At 34.7% G+C, this 19,151-nt stretch overlaps 1 protein-coding gene across 10 annotated transcripts in view; it reads left to right on the forward strand.

The window, feature by feature from the left end:
- The window catches only part of STXBP5L (syntaxin binding protein 5L), a 469,360-nt gene that overhangs the window by 333,901 nt on the left and 116,308 nt on the right, over positions 1–19,151 (forward strand). For all 10 annotated transcript variants that reach the window (XM_056793510.1, XM_056793513.1, XM_056793507.1 and 7 more), the window contains exons 15-17: positions 4,120–4,160; positions 15,116–15,333; positions 16,500–16,672. In XM_056793510.1, coding sequence (XP_056649488.1) covers positions 4,120–4,160; positions 15,116–15,333; positions 16,500–16,672 — 432 coding nt within the window. The remainder of the gene's footprint in view (positions 1–4,119; positions 4,161–15,115; positions 15,334–16,499; positions 16,673–19,151) is intronic.

The following is a 19,151-nucleotide window of genomic DNA, read 5'->3' on the forward strand; positions in this document are numbered from 1 at the left end:
GATATTTAGAAGCATCCCCAAATAAATTTTCTCTTCATTTTTTAAGAATAATGTTAATTGGGGGCAGCTGGGTAGCACAGTGGATTGAGAACCAGTCCTAGAGACGGGAGGTCCTAGGTTCAAATCTGGCCTCAGACACTTCCCAGCTGTGTGACCCTGGGCAAGTCACTTGACCCCCATTGCCTAGCCCTTACCACTCTTCTGCCTTGGAGCCAATACACAGTATTGACTCCAAGACGGAAGGTAAGGGTTTAAAAAAAAAAAAAAGAATAATGTTAATTGCATTACTGAGAGTGAATGTAGTACAGTAGACAGAATATTGATCTTAGAGCCAGAAAGACCAAGGTACTAGCAAGGTATAGCCCTGGTTAGCAGTATCCTTGAGTTCAGTTCAATCTTGGTGCTCCCTTTGAAGCTTTATTCCTCACTTGTGTTTATTATCATATGAAGGTAAGTACTTGATGCAAACAAGGTCTTGCCATATTTAAGAAAAAGACATGGAGCTCCCTGAGGATTCATACTTGTGGCTTGGCTCTTGTATGTACCATTCTCATGACAATGATCAAGTAGGTTTACCTCTCCAAATCTTTGTTTCATTATCTAGAAAAAACCATGAGGATATTTGCACATAAATCACACAGAACAGTTGTGAGTTTAAATGATATAATGCATAAAAATGTTTTGTAAATCCCAAACCATGATATAAATGTGTATAATAATCTAATTCAACAAGCATTTGTTAAACTATTCTAATGTACAAGGTATCATTGGCAACCCCAATCATGACAAAGAAATGCCGAGTTAATTCCTTCACTTTATTGCCTTTGGAACTCTAAAGAAAAGAGAAATGGGGAGAAAAAATGACTTTGAGATTCGTAAGACTTTTTTTTTAATCCTCTCAGCTCCAGCAAATGCAAAGTCACAGTCCATTTTTCTCCCCAACTTCTTTATGTTTCTTGAAGTAGTAAAAGCTCAAGAAAATGCATTCCCTAAATCTCAGGGCACCAGCTCTTCTCATTTACATGTTCCCTTTCCATACTTTCCACTAGGGTATACTACAATACTTTTGTACTATTCTATTCCTCTAGGGAAAAGAATTTTATATCACCTCGGTGCAGATAAGAATTTTTGGTTGTGTTGTCTTTAGATAAAGCATCCAAACACATTTTTAGCCAAATTTTAAAGTAGAGGGTAAAGAATTCCTAAGCCCCTCTCTCAAAATTGCTTTTAAGATCTTCTGAGATTTTTTTTTCATCATCTAGCTTCCTTCCCCTTCCACATATCTGCCAGTTTTCAGGCATAAATGTTATATTATGAACCCCTTTGATGTGACTTGGTCTTTCAAGTTCCTATACCACTAACATGGTCTGTTAGGGCAGGCAGTGATGGTGAACATTTTAGAGGGGAGGGTGATGTAAGAAACGTCCTCAGATGTGTGGGGAGAGAGGGAGGAGCCCATGTCCCTCTGGCTTTCTGGTAATGAACTCTGAAAAACTCTGTGTTAGGGTGACAGCACACGTGCCCACAGAGAGGGTTCTGAGTGCCCCCTATGGCATGCATACTAGGTATGTTAGGGTATCCAAAAAAACCTTTTTTGCCCAGGCCAGACCAATTATGCACCCAGGTCTCTCTAAAAATGAATTGTAAAGCCTTTATCATCTGAATTTTGGTTGTCTAACAATATGTTTTCCACAAATAATAGCATTACTTTCAAACAAATAGCCCCATCTAATGTTATTTTAACTGAAGTTGTTTTTAAGTAACCAGTTAACAATGTTAAGTTTATACTCATATTCTGTTTTAGGAAGTTTGATAGCAAGAAATCTGACCACATACTAATTTTTATGTTTTAGGCCAATGTGCTGGAAATTGCACATTGACTACATATTGGTGTGATTTTCATGAAGTACTCAGATTTTGATTCAATTTCCTTTGTTCAGTATTATTTATACTTCCCTTTGGTATATGATTACTCAGTCATCCACTATTTGAGGACTGGTAAAGAACTATCCTGGGATATATTAATGAAGGAGAATATGTTTTCTTTGCCTTTCAGGAACCTATGTTATAGTTAGAGACAGAGTATTTATAAGTATAAATTAATAAGAGAAGTATAACTGAGACAAAGTTGTATGGTACAGATGCTAATTGCTGTAGGAATAAAGAAAGGAGAGTGGTCTATAGAGTAAATACTTGAGTTAGTGAGAACAATCTAAGCAAAGGCGTGGCAGTAGGTATTTTCTTACTGTATTCAGGAGATACTGAAGAGCCTATTCTGACTGAAGAGGATCATTGAAGAGAAAAGTCATGAGAGAGAACTATAGAAAGGAATATTGAAATCAGATTGTGAAGGACCCAGAATTACAGTTTGGATATTATTCTAGAGGTGGTGATGACAAAGTATGAAAAGTTTTTTAATATGGAAATTATGTGATTAAAGAGGCTTTAGGGAAACTAATCTAACAGTTAAATACAGAATTGATTGGAATTGGAAGAGACTAGAGGGAGTGAAACTCTAGATGAATAGTTATTGAAATATTCCGGACATGAGGTGATGAAAATCTAGATAGGGATATAAGGAGCCCAAGAATACTGAGGTTTGGTATCATTTTTATGTAAAGCCTTACATTTTTCATTGCTTCAAATTTATAGTTTGTGATAAATTGCATCTAAACACTTGGATTTAGTCCACTGGGAAGTTCTCTGATAAGCCACATGACTCCAGGAAAAGAGGAACCACATGACCCTAGAGTAAGAAGGAATATGTGACCCTAGGAATGACTAGTGCTTAGCACAATGCCATGTACCTAGTAGTAAGCCCTTTTAAAAAAGAAATTGAACATTCCTTTGATGACAAGACTAAAGTCAAATGATTGGTTCAATGAATTACATCATAGATCTCTTGATAGTGAATAAACATAGCCTATATAGAGTGCTCCAAAAGTCCTAGCATGAGTATAATTTCTTTTCCTTATTTAAGTAGTCAATTAGCATTTCAAATAATATGAATTTTTTTTAATAAATTGAGTCAAGTTTATTCCAGATTCTATGTTTAGGTACTGTAATAATCAAAAATTGTTATCAGATCACTTAATGTATTTTGCACTAAACATCCAGACTTTGAACATAAACACTTTGAAGTGTTAGAATACTATTATTATATCAAAGCATTTTCACTTAACCTTTTATTTCATTAAAAGTAGCATCAGTCATAGGATAAGATATGTCACACTCAGGTAAAGGAATGCATCTTTGTCTTATGTCTTTACTATAGACAAAGTCCATTATAGTTGAACAAAACTTTCCTCTGATAAACAGAGAACTTTACTAAATTTTTATATCTAGTGTATAGTTTGAATAAGTAGACAGTTAAGGATGGATGAACTTAAGGTGGGCTGAAAGGAAATTCTAAAAGAGAATATTTTTTAGCTTTATTAATTTTTTTGGTTTTCACCTTGTCAAAGTTAAAGGGTGGGGGTAGGATTTTGTTCCATTTTTCTATATTCACTTGATTATGTGCTTTTATTGACAGTCATGAATTTACTTTAAATTTCTAACAAAAATTTAAAAAAAACAAATGGGCTCCTGAGAAGACTTGTATAAGCTGATGGCAAATGGAGGAAGAAGAATCAGAACAATTTGTATAATAACAGCAATATTGTGAATCCAAGCAACTTTAAAACTTATAAGAACTCTGATCCACATGGTGACCAGCCACAATTCTAGTAGACTCATTAGAAGATCTGTGGCCCACCTTTTGAAAGGGAGATGATGGACTCAGAATACTGACTAAGACATTTTTTCAGGCATGGCCAAAAGAAGTATTTATTTTGCTTATAACTATATATATTTGTAACAGAGGTTTTATTTTTCTTTATTTCTCAGTAAAGAAAGGTGGGAGGAAGATGAGACAAATTTTGGTTTACTGGGAAAAAATCTAATTTAAAAATAAAGTAAATGGGTTATATTTGAAGTTTGTATATCTTTGTTCTCTAAGGAGATTTCCATAATAATGGTATTTCAACATGGGTAATAAGAACTCATATTTAAAAAATTTTAAGAATTAATTAGGCATTTTTTAAAATCATGTTTTAATTAATGTTTAATTTATCTCTCTAGTCATGCAGATGGATCAATAAAGTTTTGGGATGCTTCTGCAAGTAAGTTTTAAGCTTTTCTTTTTATAACAAAAATTTAATTATAGTGTTAATATTTTATATGCAAGTTAACTTCCCATTTTTTCCCATTGCATGGATTTCTTTGCTAGTTTCCAACATTTAACACATTATGGTAAATAATTCAATTTAACATCTTTGAAAGTGCCAAGTATTTTATATTTTTATATGTACAAAGTATAAAAATTAAATTTACTTTCTAGTAATAAAAAGTATTATATTTATGAGGTTTATTAAAGATTATTAGAAATCAACGATATAAAATAATAAACCATGAGCCTAGGGCTAATTAGCCCATTCACGGCTTACTCACCACATCTTGCAATGTCCGAGTAGAGGAAGAACTGAAGTAGGTGTTACAGCCAGTTTAAATACTAATTATGATCTCCCGCAGTTAGGGACTCAGGTGAGATTATAGGGAATTCTGGGAAGTACCAAGGACTTCTGGGGATTGAAGTCTGGGCTTCAAATCTCCATTTTTACATACCCCCATGATCGTATTGGGAAACCAGTTTCCTCAAAAGGAGCATGGAAACATAATCAACTTAAAGATTGCAATAATTTGTGGGTAAAAGGAAAAGAGAACAAAACCAATAATTGCTAGATGCATTGACAAAAAACCAGTTAGGAGGCAGTCCCCTTTGGCATAAGAGTATACATACAGATAAATATTCAATCAACCACACCCAAAGGTCATTCTTGATCTTCTCCTGCAGCTTATGGTCTGTGGAGGCATCTTCATGATGTCTTCTCCAAACAATTCAGTTTCTGGATTTGGAGAGGTAGCATGTTTCTTATCCTGAAATTTCTCTCTCAAGGAATTTAAACTTTGCAATTTAAAATAATAAAAATTTTACATTCTTACATACCCACCCTAAAGAGGGTGATTGAAAAACACAGGGATCATTTAGAGATGCATGGCTAAGTTATGAAGTATATGAATCAATTGGCAAGAGAAATCTAAAACATAAAAAAATCCAAATAAAAAAAGATAATTTCTGGATGAAATATTGACTATCAGTCTTATGTGTAAAGATTCCAAGTAAAGGAAAAATAAATCTATAACAGGTCCTTGAATCAGGGACCGATAAAAACATTTACCCGGTCAGTAGCCAGGACTACAGAAAGTTGCCACATTATGAAAGACAGAAAAGGGAGTAGATTATAGGATCCAGGTAGTAGCCAAATTTGAGATACTCATCTGTAAGTATTTTCACAAAGAGTGTGGATACAAGGAAGGCCTACGTCTTAACATATGTTAAGCATCGCAACCTCAAATCTCACACTAGGTTCAAGTCCTTTGTATTGGCTTGGAAGTGCATCAATCCTAACTAGATTGGTTTCTTCTTTTTTGACCTGTGTGCTCTTTTGGCACAATTCAGGTTTAGCTTTGTGCTTCTTCGGCCCTGTGTAATGGGTCTTTTGTATATCTTGTCCTGGAATCAAGCAGAATCATTAAACAAAGTCCCATAATTTTTTAAAACAATCAATGGCATCATTTTTATAGTCTCAAGATTTGGGGACATGATTTGACATTGTGGCAAATGTATTTTAAACTTATATTACTGTTAAATCAAAAATGTTAAAATCTTAATACTGGTGACATGTGCTTCAAATATAAAAAAGGAGAGAGAGAAAATAAAAATTGAAATAGTTTATTGCACATGCAAGAAAAATACAATAATAAAAGAGTTTTAAACTTCAAAAATATAACTAATAATCATTGACACACTGTGTCAGCTAAGGAAGTATAGAATACAAGGTTTCTCACAAAAAAATGAGATCCATTTCCTCTTCATATCTGGCCATGATCCATTGTGAGTACAAGCAAATGAAATTCACAAGGTAACAGTTTTTTTTTTTATAAAGGATAGTAGTACAAATATGTAGATATCAATATCCCCAAAATATTCAATAGCCCAATTAATTACAATAGCAAACAAACCCACTATCATATTTCACATAAATTGCTTTATGGCATTTTTAAAAGCCTACAAACTAATGGATATTTGTCACAATTTTTACAAACGTAGCAAATCTTTCAACCTTGGCAAATATATTTTTAAACAAAGTAAAACTTATTTGGGTCTAGAACATCATCAAGAAATCTAGAGATCGTTCTGGTGGAAGTAAAGTGAGCTGAAGAGTTATAAATGAGAGATGCTCCTCTTTTGGGAGTCATCCGGGGTTAGGGATACCATGCCCTGGGATTAACTTCCCAGCTCCTTGAGTATGAGACTGTGATGTCCCATTCGTTCACATTTTTATAAATGTGGTAGGTGGGGATTATAATTGTATTTCACTTCAGCTACTAATATGGACCTTACCTCCTGTTAGAGGCAGGCAAAATGACCAGAGATTGTTAAAAAAAATTCTAAAAATCATGTCTAAAGGACCCCTAAAAATCAATTTGAGATATTTAGCTCATTAAATTTTCCAAAGGTTGTTATACAATTGCAACCAGTTTTTTTATGAAGTCTATCTATCCTTTAGGTGACAATTTACAAATTCAAAAATAGAAAAAAAGGCTGTTTTTATATAGGCTTATTCAATAAGATTTGTTCAGTGAAGTTATAGGGGAAAAGCAAGAGAATATAACAGTAGTTAAAACCCAGCACATTAAAATGATTCAGTGTAACAGAATAGTATTGAATACATTAATATATGAACTTGAAACCAATAAAATTAAATCTTAGACAAAACAATCAGCAAAATGCAATAAAATATAAATTTTTATAAAACATTGGAGTCCAAAAAACCTTAAAAATATAACCTCCAGTCTCTTTAAAGTTTGTTGGTTTTTTGTTTGTTTGTTTTTATCCATTTAGATGCCTATTGTCAGAAGGCAGAAGATTGATAAGGGGTTGGCAATGCGGTTCAAGTGACTTGCCCAGGGTCACACAGCTAGAAAGTGTCTGAGGCCAGAGTTTAACCCAGGACCTCTCATCTCTAGGCCTGGCTCTCAATCCCCTGAACCACTGAGCTTCTCCCCCATAGTGAGGGTGGGTTTTAGGAATCTCAAATTGGGCCAAAGAGTAGCAGGGAGATGAATTTCTCCCCAGAATCACAGGTGAGATAAGTAACAGAATCAGAGTACTCAAAAGATATCCTGTGAAATACACCATGTTTGTTCCTGTTTGGAAAAGTCTCTTCCTTCTCCTCATTTCCCCCCTCTGTGGTCCCCTGCCCCCTGACATGTGGAGGCTAATTGTAGCCTAGGGGAAAAGCACCCTCATTTTTACCAGCTAGGTTGTGATTCCTGAAGACACAGGACCAGCTACCAGCAGCCTGGATCCTGGGGCTGGGCTAGGATGATGAGCAATCTGGGTCAGAGGCCAGAGTTGCTGGGGCCAGGGCTGGGGCTGGGGGGGGGGGCAGGGGGGGGCAGGGAAAGCAATCTGGGTCCAGCAGGTCTGGATTGCTAGCACGCAGAAGCAGGCATCAGGAGCCAGGTGGGCAGGGCTGGGACCAGGTGAGCGATCTTGGTCAAGAAGGCCATTAGAAGCTCAAGAATCAGCTTTGCTGAAAACCCTTCGCAGGAGGAATGTGGCTTAAAAAAATAATGTAAGCAGTTGTTCCCTCTATAGCTGATCAAAATAAGCTATTAAAACCTGAACTTAGGGATAGTAGAGAAAAGATTTAGTAAAGTCAAGAAGATTGAGGGTATTTCGTCACAACCGATGTGGTCAGCCAAAACTGTAAAAATTAAATTTAGTTTCTAGTAGTAAAAAGTATTATATTTATGAGGTTTATTAAAGATTATTAGAAATCAAGGATACAAAATAATATACCATGTGCCTAGGGCTGATTAGCCCATTTACAGCTTACTACATCTTGCAATGTCCGAGTAGAGGAAGAGCCGAAGTAGGTGTTACAGCCAGTTTAAATACTAATTGTGATCTCGCCCAGGTGGGGACTCGGGTGAGATTATAGGGAATTCTGGGAAGTATCAAGGACTTCTAGAGATTGAAGTCTGGGATTCAAATCTCCATTTTTTCAAAAGGGCATCCTGAGGTATCATCTTAGTTCTACCTCTTTCCTCATTTCTATTCAAATTTTCAAGATCAAATTCTTTTTCTTTTGTTCCAAGTAAGGTAAATTGGACTAACTCAGCAAACCAATTGTAATCAACAGAAAGTATTACATTCAACTTCAACAAGCATTTATTAAGTACAAACCATATGGTTTTTTTTTCATTCGATATATAAGTTTATTGGTGTAGGGAGCTCTTAAGAAGGAAACAATGATTCAGAGCAACAGTTGTGTGCTGATTCTTTTCTAGTTTAACTTTATTTTCATTAGTAGTTCTAATATTTATCTCTCATTCCACATTTTTCCACCCTTTGCTCTGACTATTCCATAGGTACATTTTTTTTTATTTCACTATCTGAATTTTTCTAGTTTTTTTAAAGACCCATTTATTTATTTATTCCTCATTTAAACCTCTGAAATTTTGCTTATGTTATTATACTTATCTTTTAGAACTTCCTTTTTTTTTACTTTTTTTCATGGCAACCCATGTGATTATGATTGCAAACTATCTAAATATTTTTTCACTCACTACAATTCATAGAAAGAACTAAATTTTTGAGTTAGTAATAATTAGGAGATAGAGGTGGTATACTTCTAATCAAAATAAATTGACCACTTCCAAGATGTTTGTGAAATTGATCAGCACTTTATGAGTTGTACTTTCAAAGAAATGAAAATTAAAAGAGCAAGTTTTGGGTGATCATAATCTCTTTCAAGGAAAAATCACAATGAGACTGTGATAAGATAAAGGACATTGAGTCAGCTGGAAGAAAGCTTTTGACAAGTAAAGGTTTTTTGAATTTGATATAATAAGTAATTTGGCTCCACTGAATATTCTTAAATAAGGGAATGACAGAAAAATTGTTTAGGGAGAATTCTACTTTAGCTGCTATATTTAAGCTATATTTGAGCAGATTAAAAACATTAAATGGCTGCTGCATTTGTCAAGGACAGAGTCATGAGAGTTTTCAGTAGGTTGATGGCTTTACAAATGTAATGGAAAAGATATATCTAAGACATTCTTCTGATAATGAATCAATAGGACTTATTGAGGGATTGAATGTACAAATCAAAGAAGTTATATTAATTCCAGAGTTTTAAGTTCATTGAACCAAGAAGATTGTTGTACTATTGCCAGGGATGTGGAAATTAGGAAAGAGTATACATAGAACACTCAGTTTTTACATACCAAATGTAAAGTATCCATAAGTAAATGTCCCATAGAGATTTTTAATAACCCATTTTAAAGTTTAATTTGCATTATTAACTTCTATTCATTTATCATTTGTTAATGATTAACTTCTATTAATTTATCCATTACTTTCTTAAGTCTAGACAACCAAAACAATAAATCAAGACTTTATTTGTAGTAATAGCTGGTTTCAAAGGTACAAATGTTCCTGCTAAAAATGTGACAATTTTCTCTCAAGTCAGTCCCAGGATAGCCTCTCCAACATGGGCCAGATCTTCTCTAAAACCACAGATTCATTGGTTCTGTAGAGGGAGTGCTCCTCATTCTTCCTGTCACATCAGTACTCTCTCATTGCCCTTTCACTCAGCAAACTCTTCTTTTTAAGTCCATTCTTTCAAGATTTTCCACTCAATACAAATCCTAGTGACTACAGAATACCAAATTGTAAGTTATTCTACCTCTTTTCTCCAGGAATTCATCCCATAACTTACCAAGTGCCTCTCTGTCTTAACTCCTGCTTTTATATTAGATGACTTCCCTTCAGTGCATCATACTCATCAGACTCACTAATCCCCCAGGTCCTTAGTCTCCTTAAATTTCTTTCACTTCACCTAAGCCATAAGAATGGTTACACATTGGATCTCAATGCTAACCCATAAGGAATCCACTTCATTCATTTAAAAATCTAATACTATGCTGATGATGGAATACTATTGTGCTCAAAGGAATAATAAACTGGAGGAATTCCATGTGAATTGGAACAACCTCCAGGAATTGATGCAGAGTGAGAGGAGCAAAACCAGGAGAACATTGTACACAGAGATGGATACATTGTGGTACAATTGAATGTAATGGACTTCTTTACTAGCAGCAATGCAATATGATCCAGGACAATTCTGAGGGACTTATGAGAAAGATGCTGTCCACATCCAGAGAAAGAACTGTGGGAGTAGAAACACAGAAGAAAAACAACTGCTTGATAACATGGGTTGATGTGACTATGACTGGGAAAGTAGACTCCAAACAATCACCCTAGTGCAAATATTAATAATATGGAAATGGGTCTTGATCAGTGAAACCCACTGGAATTGTGCATCAGATACAGGAAGCGGAGAAAGGGGAAAGAATATGAGTCTTGTAACCATGGGTAAATATTCTAAATCGTCTAATTAAATAAAATTTTAAAAAAATTAAAATCGAATACTCCTTTGCCTGACCACAATATAATGTAATAATTCTAACCATACCACTTCTCCAGGTGCTTCATCTCTGCTAAACCTTTTCTTTTACCTTATCAAAGCCCCCAGTTCCTCTTTTCTCAGTACTTCCTCATGCCTTTATCTCTCCTCTGTCTTCACTTTAATTCCTTTCAGTCTTGAGCCAATAATTGGCCATTTCAAGTCTACACCATCCTCTGTTTTGAAATCGTTATCCCCTTGTTCTATTTGACATTCCTCTCTTGCCAAATTTCAGCCCTGTATTACTCCCACTATCTGAAGCTTCTGTTCCTAGTCATGGACTTTTTTTTTTAAACCTTACCTTCTATCTTAGAATCAATACTGTTTATTGGTTCCAAGGCAGAAAAGCAATAAGGGCTAGGCAAAAGGGATTCAGTGACTTGGCCAGGGTCACATAGCTAGGAAGTGTCTGAGGCCAGATTTGAATCCAGGATCTCCCATCTCTAAATCTAGCTTTCAATCCATTGAGCCTGCTAGCTGCCTTTCTACTCATGGACTCTTGATCAGAACTGGAAGGAGCTTCATAACCACATTAATTAGAAAATTCTGTTTTCTTGCTTATCTTTTTTTTTTTACAACAGTATTGCTAGTTCCCCTATTTCCCATCAATTTCCCCTAAGTGGAAAAAAAAAAGATTAATTGTATCCATCTTAATATTATTGTTATAAATGATACCAGATCAAAAGAAGTTGCTGCCTTGGAAGGATAGCCTCACAGATTCTCTTGGAAGAAGCAAAGGAGTGGGTTTGTTATTATTAGGGATCTCAAATCTCACAGACCATATAATTCTTGTTTACTTTACAATGTAATGCTCATGATAAGTATTTTCAAAAAACCACAATGAGAATTAAAGCTTATGTACCAAAAATTATTGCAGATAATGTGGAGGTAGATACTCAGTTTTTAAAAATAAGAAACTCAAAATCAAACCAAATTATAATTGCTATTTTGTGGTATTTAAGAAAAATTGGGACTAGGCTAGGATAGCAAAAACATATTTTAGGAAATATAGTTCAGGAATGAGAAATGAGACATGCCAAAGTTTTGCAGAATACATGTCATACCTTTTTTTGGAGAAAGGAATTGGGAGGTACTAGATATGGCAAGTACCAAATGCCATCATAGAAAAAAAGTCAATGTAGAGGCCAGTGAGGAATAATTTCTTTGGGCATATGAGAAAAAGAAAGATATCAAAGGTATGGGAAAAAATATCAAACCTCATCATTACTAAAAAAACCCAGCAACAACCAAAAAATGTCAATACTATTTTTGTGCTTTTTTTCTCATCTATACAAATATTTATGAGAATTATTTTTTTTGTCCGACTCTTTTTTTTTTAAATATATTTTATTTGATCATTTCCAAGCATTATTCGTTAAAGACATAGATCATTTTCTTTTCCTCCCCCCCACCCCCCATAGCCGACGCGTAAGTCCACTGGGCATTAGATGTTTTCTTGATTTGAACCCATTGCTTTGTTGATAGTATTTGCATTAGAGTGTTCATTTAGAGTCTATCCTCTGTCATGTCCCCTCAACCTCTGTATTCAGGCAGTTGCTTTTTCTCGGTGTTTCCACTCCCATAGTTTATCCTTTGCTTATGAATGGTGTTTTTTTCTCCTGGATCCCTGTAAGTTGTTCAGGGACATTACACCGCCACTAATGGAGAAGTCCATTACGTTCGATTATACCACAGTGTATTAGTCTCTGTGTACAATGTTCTCCTGGTTCTGCTCCTCTCGCTCTGCATCACTTCCTGGAGGTTGTTCCAGTCTCCATGGAACTTCTCCACTTTATTATTCCTTTTAGCACAATAGTACTCCATCACCAACATATACCACAGTTTGTTCAGCCATTCCCCAATTGATGGGCATCCCCTCGTTTTCCAGTTTTGGGCCACCACAAAGAGCGCAGCTATGAATATTTTTGTACAAGTCTTTGTGTCCATTATCTCTTTGGGGTACAGACCCAGCAGTGCTATGGCTGGGTCAAAGGGTAGATATTCTTTTAGCACCCTTTGGGCATAGTTCCAAATTGCCCTCCAGAATGGTTGGATCAGTTCACAGCTCCACCAGCAATGAATTAATGTCCCTATTTTGCCACATCCCCTCCAGCATTCATTACTTTCCTTTGCTGTTGTGTTAGCCAATCTGCTAGGTGTGAGGTGATACCTCAGAGTTGTTTTGATTTGCATGTCTCTGATTATAAGAGATGTAGAACACTTCTTCATGTGCTTGTTAATAGTTTTGATTTCTTTATCTGAGAACTGCCTATCCATTTCCCTTGCCCATTTATCAATTGGAGAATGGCTTGATTTTTTGTACAATTGATTTAGCTCATTATAAATATGAGTAATTAAACCTTTGTCAGAGGTTTCTATGAAGATTTTTTCCCAATTTGTTGTTTCCCTTCTGATTTTAGTTATATTGGTTTTGTTTGTACAAAAGCTTTTTAGTTTGATGTAGTCAAAATTATTTATTTTACATTTTGTGATTCTTTCTATATCTTGCTTGGTTTTAAAGCCTTTCCCCTCCCAAAGGTCTGACATATATACTATTCTGTGTTTACCCAATTTACTTATGGTTTCCTTCTTTATGTTGAGAATTATTTTTATATCATTGAGGATATCCTTGATTCAGAACATTATAATAAATCAGACAGGTTCTTAAAATCAATACTTCATAGTAGACTACCTCTTTACAATCATAGAGTTGTCTGAAATGTGTAAAGACTATAAGATTCTACTGTGCTTTTTGTTTGTTAAATTGTTTTTAGCATTTTATTTGTTAAAGCATAAATGTCATTCTTAAGATGCTCTTTCACAATAAGATTTGTATCCCATGAATATATCAAAATTATACCAGGTACCTTAAAATGGGAGATACTTTTTTTAGGTATCCTCTGATCATCATTATTATTATCAAAAGATGCATAAAACTTTATAAACTTACCAGAGATTCTTGCCATTTTCATGAAAGAGGTACAGTTAAAAATTCAAATGAAAGAGAGAATCTTTATAGTTAGTGTAAAAATTAAAATTAATCTCAAGCAATTAAAATATTATATTTAATGTATTTATTAATATGAACATTGGGAATAAAGTAATAAAAGGGATACAAAATAAAAACCATGTGCCCATGGCTGATCAGCCAGTTCAAAACCCCCATGCTTGCCATCCTTGCTTTGAAGCCAAAGAGGCAAGACCCTCCACATCCCTGCCTAATATCCCCTGTCTACATAAGGACAGGAAGTCAGTGGGCTCCTGGGAAATGTAGTTCTTTTTTGTAGGGTAAGAGATTTTCAATTATACATTTTCCCCCAGAGATCCAGTGGAAGACTTGTCTCTCCGATGGATCTTGTAAACATAACCAACTTTTAAATTACAATAATTTGGGGGATAAAAGGGAAGAGAACAAACCCATGACTGCTAGGCACATTGACAAAAAGCCAGTTAGTGGGCAGTCCCCTTCATTATAAGAGTATACATACAAAATAAATGCATTCAACCCCACACAGTTCAAATCACCACATCCCAAAGTTCACTCTGGATCAGAGGTGTAGCTGTTGTCTGTGTAGGCATCTTCATGGTTCCTTCTCAGAACAGTTCACTTTCTAGATTCTGAAGAGTATTATGTTTCTTATCCTAAAATTACTCTCAAAAGAATTTAAGCTTTGAATTTTAGAATAATTATACATTAGTGAGATCTTTTGAAGGTTCCTGACAATGTCATGTGTTGTATATGAGAGAAGCAACATATTGCTTACTTGGTTTCCCAGCTGTGATGTAACAGACAAGGGATGCTTGTTAGGGAGTTTCCATAAAACAAATATTTTGAGCCAGATATTGTTGGAAGTTCTAGAGAAGGGACAGAACAGAAAGAGAGGACATGTTTAGAGTATAGGAGATCAGTGACCTTCACAAAGTCACATAGCTGTTAAATGGTAAAGCTAGGATTTGAACCTAGCTCTTCTAATTCTCAACCCGAGGCTTTTTCTATCAAAGTGCAATTCATTCTTCTATGGTGGCAAACAGGCTCTCTAGGATCCTTTTTCAGTCAGATAAATGTTCCAACTAATATTGCTATTAAATTACATTGTGTTATATGGCTCTCAGTGTTATAAAAAAAAATTGAAGAGGAAGCTTGTATCTTCTAGGGAATAACTTGATGATATTTCTTTTAATATTCCCCCCTAAGCCAAAAACTAAATAGTAGATTAAGAACTAAAGAATTAACCATCAATGATTTTCCAAAGTTTCCAAGTGCTACATTGATAGTGTTATTCGAAACCCAAAAGGGTGAATCAAAATTTTCAACTGAATTTTTCAGATACAAAAATTATAGATGGATATTTGCACAAATTTATATGCCATAGAGCCTCTACAGAATAATGATTGGGCTATTAAAAGTTTGGTTTTTAAAATCATGTCAAATACCTCTCTTAAATACAGGTTTTTAGCTATGTTTCAATATTTTACAGTAACTCTACAGATGCTGTACAAATTAAAAACATCAAAAGTGTTTGAAAAACAGAAGATAGGAGATGGTAAACAAACATCTGAAATTGTAGAAGAAGACCCTTATGCCATCCAGATGATTTACTGGTGTCCTGAGAGCAGAATATTCTGTGTAGCAGGAGTCTCTGCATATGTCATTGTTTACAAATTCAGCAGGCATGAAATTACTACTGAAATAGTGGTAAGCAATTAAGAATGGAACTTTTACTGTTACAATAGTAGAAGAAACCAAGGGCAATAGCCTAAACTCTATTATGATCTGGTGTTTGGTATGATTTTAAGATATCAAGGTAGTAGCATTTTATTAGTTATATTATAAAAGTTTTTTGCCCCTTTTTTGATTGTTAATTTTATCATTATTTTCAAATTTGTACAGTCTCACAAAGAATTTCATTGCCTTAAAGAAGATAAATAATTTTAAAATCGAAATTTGACATTTTTTGTCCTGAGTAAATTATCTGTCTAGTTTTGATGTTGGCATTTATTGCTTTACTTTATTATTAGTTTTGCTTAATAAATGTTGAATTTATTTAATGAAGTTGTAGTAGGAAGAATATTAAATTTGGAGTAGTAATATTAACTTTTATTGAGTATTTTAAGGTTTGCAAAGCACTGTAGAAATGTTTCCTTTTATCCTCACAAAAACCCTGGGAGGTAGGTGCTATTATAATCCCATTTCACTGTTGAGGGAACTGAGAAAGACAATGGTTAAGTAGCTTGTCCTGTATTATAGAGCTAGCAATATTTCAGGCAGGATTTGAATTCAGGAATTCCTGGGTTCAAATGCCAGCTTTGCCACTGCTAGTAAACTGTATTACTGAGGGTAAGTCAGAACTTCTCTGGGCTTCACTTTCCTTATGTGCAAAATTAACATATATTCTCTACTTATCACATCAGATTAGTTTAAGCCAAGATCTTGAAGAAAAGCTTACTATATCTTGGTTAAGGTTTACCAAATAAGTATAGTTATAATTTAATTAATTAATGAGAATAACTCTGATAGCAAGTTTCCATTTTCCACAAGTCATGTACTATTTACATGCTGCTTTTGAAATGATCCTAAATTAAGTTTGTGGATCAAAAAATGCAAACAAGATTCTATTGAGGAAAAAATCACTCAAGTTTTAATTATTAATAGATTGAAATAATCCATTCAATAAGCTATGTGCTTGATTTGACTTAGTACTCAGCTGACTTACTCATTGATTTCCCAATATGCTGAAAGAATTTTGAATATACTCTACTAAATACAGGATTTGTTAGAAATAATATCTAATGTAATGGAATTTAAATGTTTTAAAATGAGATTTAAAAAATTAAATCATAACATGTGTTTATTTACTTAAGTCATTAGAGGTACGACTTCAATATGATGTTGAAGATATCATTACTCCTGAACCAGAAACAATTCCTCCGTTTCCAGATCCCTCTTCCCAACTTCCTTCTTCGAAGAGTCTTTCAGGGAGTACCAACACTGTAGCAAGTGAAGGAGTGACAAAGGACAGTATCCCTTGCCTCAGGTAAGATTGTCTTTTCAAGTTTTAAAATATTATGTAATATTTTAATAAAATTTCCTGGGGATGAGTACTATTTATATTCTATGTTAAGTTAAATGATAGTTATCATACTTCATGGTAAAGCATAAATGGTAAGTAATTCAGAAGCTAACTGCTAGATTGTGTAGTCAATTCATCTTTTGGGGATCAAATCTAGTCTCATCCTGGGCAAGTGAGTTAACCCTTTTTACTTCAGTCTTCTCATCCTTAAGATGAGCTAGAGAAAGAAATGGAAAGCCACTCGAGCATCTTTGCCAGTGCGGGTCATGAAGAGTTTCATGACAAACAACAGAACAACAACAATTCCCATAAATGACTATTAATACGTTAAAAGTTGAATGACTCATTTCTATATGCACAGAAAGGAAATCAAAAGGGAAAACATGGCACAATAGGAAACTGTTCTAAACTACGTCTACAGAAGCAATCTGGTCTTCACACTCCTCAATTAAAATATACTCATGGATATATAGATATGTCTCTCAGGAAGCAATCTTAATATCTCATTCTCTTTAATTTTTGTTCCTGGTACCACCATCTCCTTATCAACCCTCTTTTTTTAAGTAGAAAAATATTTTTAGGTAATGATGCATTACATCTATGGAATCTATAAGAAAATCTTATATAAGGACTTAACACTTTATTATCACATTGCAAGACAGTATAGGTCATAGAAAAACATAAATATCCACAGAATTTCAGTGAACAGAATATAATTCTCATTATGGTAATAAATATAAATACATTATGTGTCTAAATCTCACAGTCCTTTATTTTTATGTAATTATTTAACTGATCCATCTCTGATCTACTTTGAATTGTTTTGTTTTATTGAATTGATTTCCATTTGAATAACATTGAATAACAACATAAACCAAAAGAAAATGACAACCATATTAGAGACTTGTCTTATAAGCACCACTTTTTGTCAGTCATCATGCATTTAGTGTTTTCCATGTCCTGTACTAATATTATGCCTGCTCAAATTATGAAAATGGATATGATATGCTACATGTATTTTCAGATATGTCATTTTTTCTGAACCTTTTTTTTTCTTTTTAGAATTTGTGTTCTTATGGGAAACTTTGCTAGGTAGAGGAAAGGAAATGGAATATATTTGGAAGTGAAGATGTTATAGAAACAAAAGGCATCATGGGGACAGCTGAATGGCTCAGTAGATTGAGAGCCAGGCCTAGAGACAGGAGGTCCTGGGTTCAAATTTGACCTCATACACTTCCTAGCTGTGTGACTCTGGGCAAGTCACTTAACTCCCATTGCCTAGTCCTTACTGCTCTTCTGACTTAGAACCAATATACAGTATTGATTCTAAGATGGATGGTAAGGGTTTAAAAAAAAATTTTTTTTAAAGAAACAGAAGGCATCAATAAACATAAATATGGCATTTAGGAACTAAACAAAATACATCAAGGATGGTGTGAGCTGCAGAAGGCAATATGGAACATCACAACCTCTCTCTGCCACCATTCCACAGTAAAAGTTTACATGAATGTCAAAAATATATAAATCACACAGTAGCCAAACTTCTGGTGAAGATCTCTAAGCATAGCTCAATAGACCGTGGACAATAGGTTAAGAGTTTAGGATTTGCCAGATTTTATACTCCGTTGGAATAACCTCCAGGAATATAGGGTTACCTCCATGCTGTGATACAATATTGGAGCAGGACTTCAGTAGAAGTGTTCAGCTATAAAAGCTATGTATGCTTTCTGTGGACTAGCCTATGGACCTACCATTAATTTTATTCTGTTTTTGTAGAGAAATGTATTCCAATGTGCTGGGAGCAGGACTGTGCTCAGAAATACCTGGCTACCTACTTGCCTCGCAGAAGTCAGAATAAGCAAAGAAGGCAGTTGATGAGAAGGAGAGAGAGAGAGGAAAGATGCTGAAAATCATCCCTGAATAATGAAATATTTTCATTTTAAGTTACAAATTAAACTATCAACAAAGGCAAATAACCAAACATACAAACTGTGACAAACTCCACAAACTGTGACCAGTGAGCCAAGTCCAACCCACAACCTGTTTTGTTCAGTCACTAGTCATTCAAAAACAATCGGGGGGGGGGGGGGGGGGGGTCAATTTTGGCCCAGGCACATAGTTTGCTGACCTTTGTCCTGTAACAGTTAAATTAGTTTCTCTACTAAAAGTATTATACTTTTAGCAGTTTATTAAGATTATTAGAAATAAGGATACAAAATAATAAACCGTGTGTCCATGGCTGAAAGCCAAATTCAGAACCCCCACGCTTAGTCTACTCACTACATCCTTGCAATCTCAGAGTACAGGAAGAGAGATGTGTGCTTAGAAGCGGAAGCAGAGAGCCCAAGTAGGCGGTACAGTCAGTTTAAATACAAATACAAATTGTGTTCTCAGCCCAGGTGGGGATCTCAGGTGAGATTATAGGGCATTCTGGAAGTGCCAA

The sequence above is a fragment of the Monodelphis domestica genome, chromosome 4, assembly GCF_027887165.1.
Source record: "Monodelphis domestica isolate mMonDom1 chromosome 4, mMonDom1.pri, whole genome shotgun sequence".
Classification (NCBI taxonomy): domain Eukaryota; kingdom Metazoa; phylum Chordata; class Mammalia; order Didelphimorphia; family Didelphidae; genus Monodelphis; species Monodelphis domestica.